General features: G+C 40.8%; 1 protein-coding gene across 1 annotated transcript; it reads left to right on the forward strand.

Moving 5' to 3' along the window:
* Positions 1 to 1,074: 1,074 nt before the first annotated feature.
* Positions 1,075 to 2,613, forward strand: LOC110451162 (putative uncharacterized protein DDB_G0282133). The gene has a single exon (XM_021499025.1). The coding sequence runs from the start codon at positions 1,075 to 1,077 to the stop codon at positions 2,611 to 2,613; it is 1,539 nt and encodes a 512-aa protein (XP_021354700.1).
* The last annotated feature ends 2,841 nt before the right edge of the window (positions 2,614 to 5,454 follow it).

Genomic DNA, 5,454 nt, shown 5'->3' on the forward strand with positions numbered 1-5,454 from the left:
ATTAGAATTGATCCCAGGGTCTGCCCCACCCTTGCAGACTTGGCCCCTGGGTCATAACTTTGAAACGGTTGAGATCCCCACCCCAAAACTATATATACAAATGCTTCGCAAAAAGAGACAAATGCAGTCACGATATTAGAATCGATCCTGGGGTCTGGCCACAACTCTAGGGACCTAGTTTCTGAGTCAAAGCTTTGAAACAGTTGAGATCCCCACCCCATAACCATACATAAATTTGCTGGGCATGAAAAATCTAATATAGCTATGCTACAAGGATTGGCCTTGTGGTCTGGCATATTCCCTTGATCTCATTTGGAGGATGGTTTGCCATGATTGCTTAGGTATCCAGGTGAGCGATACAGGCCCTCTGGGCCTCTTGTTATATTTTAGGGGCCAAATACAGCTTAATTGGGCTTAGTTAAATTTGTGGTTAAAGTCTTTTGGCCAGTTTTTAACTCACCTAGCCCGAAGTCTAAATGAATAGCCTTCACCATTTTCAAGGTCACAGGGGTAAATTGTCTTAAAAATCTTTATACAACTCTTTCTGAATAACTAAGAGGCCTAGGATAATGATATTTGGCCAGTAACATGCTAGGATGAAGGGCTACCAGGTTTGGTCAAATTAATGACCTTTACTTATATTCAAGGTCACAGGGGTCAAATATGATAAAACCTTTTGAACAACTTGTTCTCAATAGCCAAAAGGCCTATGATGATGCTATTTGGCCAGTAGCATGCTGTGATGAATCTTTAGGGCTACCATGTTTATTCAAATGAATTACCTTGACTTATATTCATAAGTACAAACTCCAACACCAAGCCATACCTCACACATAACAAGCTAAACATAAGTATATTAACTCCAACACCAAGCCATACCTCACACATAACAAGCTAAACATAAGTACAAACCCCAACACCAAGCCATACCTCACACATAACAAGCTAAACATAAGTACAAACCCCAACACCAAGCCATACCTCACACATAACAAGCTGTACATAAGTATAAACTCCAACCCCAAGCCATCCCTCACACATAACAAGCTGTACATAAGTACAAACTCCAATACTATGCCATACCTCACACAATGCCTCACACATAACAAGCTGAACATAGGTATAAACTCTGATAGTATGCCATACCTCACACATAACAAGCTGAACATCAGTACAAACTCCAACACAAAGCCATACCTCACACATAACAAGCTGAATATCAGTACAAACTCCAATACAAAGTCATACCTCACAATTAACAAGCTGAACATAAGTATAAACTCCAATACTATGCTGTACCTCACACTTAACAAGCTGAACATAAGTATAAACTCCAATTCAAAGCCATACCTCACACATAACAAGCTGAACATCAGTACAAACTCCAATACTATGCCATACCTCACACATAACAAGCTGAACATAAGTACAAACTCCAATACCAATCCATACCTCACACTTAACAAGCTGAACATAAGTATAAACTCCAATTCAAAGCCATACCTCACACATCACAAGCTGAACATAAGTACAACCTCCAATACCAAGTCATACCTCACACTTAACAAGCTGAACATAATTACAACCTCCAACACAAAGCCATACCTCCCACATAACACGCTGAACATAAGTATAACCTACGATAGTATGCCATACCTCACACATAACAAGCTGAACATCAGTACAAACTCCAATACAAAGTCATACCTCACAATTAACAAGCTGAACATAATTACAAACTCCAACACAAAGCCATACCTCACACATAACAAGCTGAACATAAGTATAAACTACGATAGTATGCCATACCTCACACATAACAAGCTGAACATAAGTACAAACTCCAACACCAAGCCATACCTCACACATAACAAGCTGTACGTAAGTATAAACTCAAATACAAAGCCATACCTCACACCTAACAAGCTGAACAGCAGTACAAACTCCAATCCTATGCCATACCTCACACATAACAAGCTGTACATAAGTATAAACTCCAATACTATGCCATACCTCACACATAACAAGCTGTACATAAGTATAAACTCCAATACTATGCCATACCTCACACATAACAAGCTGAACATCAGTACAAACTCCAATACAAAGCCATACCTCACACATAACAAGCTAAACATAAGCACAAACTCCAATACTAAGCCATACCTCACACATAACAAGCTGAACAGCAGTACAAACTCAAATACCAATCCATACCTCGCACATAACAAGCTGAACATAAGTACAAACTCCAATCCTAAGTCATCCCCCCCACATAACAAGCTGAACAAAAGTATAAACTCCAATACTATGCCATACCTCCCACATAACAAGCTGAACATAAGTATAAACTCCAATCCTATGCCATACCTCACACATAACAAGCTGAACATAAGTATAAACTCCAATACAAAGTCATACCTCACACATAACAAGCTGAACAGCAGTACAAACTCCAATACCAATCCATACCTCACACATTACAAGCTGAACATAAGTACAAACTCCAATACTATGCCATACCTCACACATAACAAGCTGACAAGTTTATCTTCGTCTGTAACTGTTGTACAGCTGTCAGACTGTATCCCTGTCTGTGACTGTCACACATAACAAGCAAGCTGAACATAAGTACAAACTCCAATTCAAAGCCATACCTCACACATCACAAGCTGAACAGCAGTACAAACTCAAATACTATGCCATACCTCTCTCATATCAAGCTGAACATCAGTACAAACTCCAATGCTATGCCATACCTCACACATCACAAGCTGAACAGCAGTACAAACTCCAATACTATGCCATACCGCACACATAACAAGCTGTACATAAGTACAAACTCCACTACCAAGTCATACCTCACACATAACAAGCAAGCTGAACATAAGTACAAACTCCACTACCAAGTCATACCTCACAATTAACAAGCTGAACAGCAGTACAAACTCAAATACTATGCCATACCGCACACATAACAAGCTGTACATAAGTCCAAACTCCAATACTATACCATACCTCACACATTACAAGCTGAACATAAGTACAAACTCCACTACCAAGTCATACCTCACAATTAACAAGCTGAACATCAGTACAAACTCCAATACAATGCCATACCTCACAAATAACAAGCTGACAAGTTTATCGGCGGCTGTAACTGTTGTACAACTGTCAGATTGTATCCCTGTCTATGACTGTTGTACAGCTTTCAAACTGTATCCCTGTCGGTAACTGTTGTACAGATGTCAGATTGTATCCCTGTCTTTGACTTTTGTACAGCTGTTATACTGTCTCCCCGTCTGTAACTGTTGCACAGCTGTCAGACTGGATCCCTGTCTGTAACTATTGCACAGCCGTCAGACTGTAGCCCTGTCGGTAACTGTTGTACAGGTGTCAGAATGTATATCCCTGTCTGTCACTGTTGTACAGCTGTCAGACTTTATCCTTGTCTGTGACTGTTGTAAAGCTGTCAGACTGTATCGCTGTCTGTGACTGTTTCACAGCTGTCAGACTGCATCCCTGTCTGTAACTGTGGTACAGCTGTCAGACCGTATCCCTGTCTGTAAGTGTTGTACAGCTGTTATCCTGTATCCCCGTCTGGGACTGTTGTACAGCTGACTCCAATCCTATGCCATACCTCACAAATAACAAGCTGACAAGTTTAGCTTCGTCTGTAACTGTGGTACAGCTGTCAGACCGTATCCCTGTCTGTAAGTGTTGTACAGCTGTTATACAGTATCCCCGTCTGTAACTGTTGTATAGCCGTCAAACTGTATCCCTGTCGGAAACTGTTGTACAGGTGGCAGACTGTATATCCCTGTCTGTAACTTTTGTACAGCTGTTATCCTGTATCCCCGTCTGTGACTGTTGTCCAGCTGTTATACTGTCTCCCCGTCTGTAACTGTTGCACAGCTGTCAGACTGTATCCCTGTCGGTAACTGTTGTACAGGTGTCAGACTGTATATCCCTGTCTGTAACTGTTGTACAGCTGTTATACTGTATCCCCGTCTGTAACTGTTGTACAGATGTCAGACTGTATCCCTGTTTTTAACTGTTTTACATGTGTCCGACTGGATCCCCATCTGTATGCCCCACAAACTGTACACATATGTAGGATACATGTTGGTGTCAGAGCCGGAAGTATCTGATGTATGGAAGAGTCATGTGGAGGGGAGGGGGGACTCCCTAACACAACAGGTGCTACTTAGCCCAGTCTCCTGTCTAAAATGAACCAAGCATATCAAAATCTGGTTATTGGGAATATAAAAAACAGCACCAAACCAAGCATAATCCTACATCGATGCACGTCGTCCGTAAAACTTTTACATTTTCAACTTCTTCTCAAGAACCAGATGATAGATTTTTTTCAAACTTGGTCAGAATCATCCTTGGTAGATAAGGCTACAAAATTGTAAAATTGTGATTCCTATCCAAACCCCTGGGGCCAGGGCGGGGCCCCAAAGGGAAAATTAACCAAATTTTCAAAAATCTTCTTCTCCAGACTCAGAGGTACTACAGTCATTTTCTCTGCATGGAAAGAAAGATCATCAGTGGCTTTACTTAAATTGTAAATTTCAGGACCCCCGAGCTATCCGTTCTCTCTTTGGGAGGGGGTAAAGCTTACTATAGTTTTATATAGGGAAATAACTCTTTTGGGTATATTTTATCCCTTTTCAGCAGAAAATTACTCAAACTTTAAGTTAGAATCATCTTTGGTGAATGAGAGTATTACATTGTAAAATTGGGATTGTATTTCACTTAGTTTACATGCTGATTTCCACATCACATCTATACAATAAAATAAAGCTACCAGTACCTATGGTATAACTCAGGTGACCGCTAAGGCCCTTGGGCCTCTTGTTTTTAGCTCACCCGGCGTCAATATTTTACTTTAAACGACTTCTTCTGAAGAACAAAAATGTCCAGGGTGATTTTATTTGGCCAGTAGCATGCTGGGATGAAGGGCTACCAAGTTCGTTCAAATAAATGACCTTCACCCATTTTCAAGGTCACATGGGTCAATTGTCTTAAAACATCTTTAAACAACTTCTTCTCAATAACCAAGAAGCCTAGGATGATGCTATTTGACCAGTAGCATGCTGGGATAAATGGCTACCAAGTTTGTTCAAACAAATGACCTTCATCTATTTTCAAGGTCACAGGGGTCAAATATGTTAAACATTTTTAGGTCACCTGAGACAAAGTCTCAAGTGACCTATTGCGATCGCCTTTTGTCCGTCGTCGTCCGTCCGTCGTCCGTCGTGCTTCCGTAAACAATTTACATTTTCGACTTCTTCTCCAAAACCCCTGAACCAATTTCAATGAAATTTTGCAGGGACCTTCCATGGACAAAGGTCAACAAAAATGGTTGCCGGTTTAGTCCTAAGCCCCCAGGGGCCTGAGGGGCGGGGCCAAAAAGGGTCAAATTGACTAAAATTTCAAAAATCTTCT

The sequence above is a fragment of the Mizuhopecten yessoensis genome, unplaced genomic scaffold (genome assembly GCF_002113885.1).
Source record: "Mizuhopecten yessoensis strain PY_sf001 unplaced genomic scaffold, ASM211388v2 scaffold5853, whole genome shotgun sequence".
Taxonomy (NCBI): domain Eukaryota; kingdom Metazoa; phylum Mollusca; class Bivalvia; order Pectinida; family Pectinidae; genus Mizuhopecten; species Mizuhopecten yessoensis.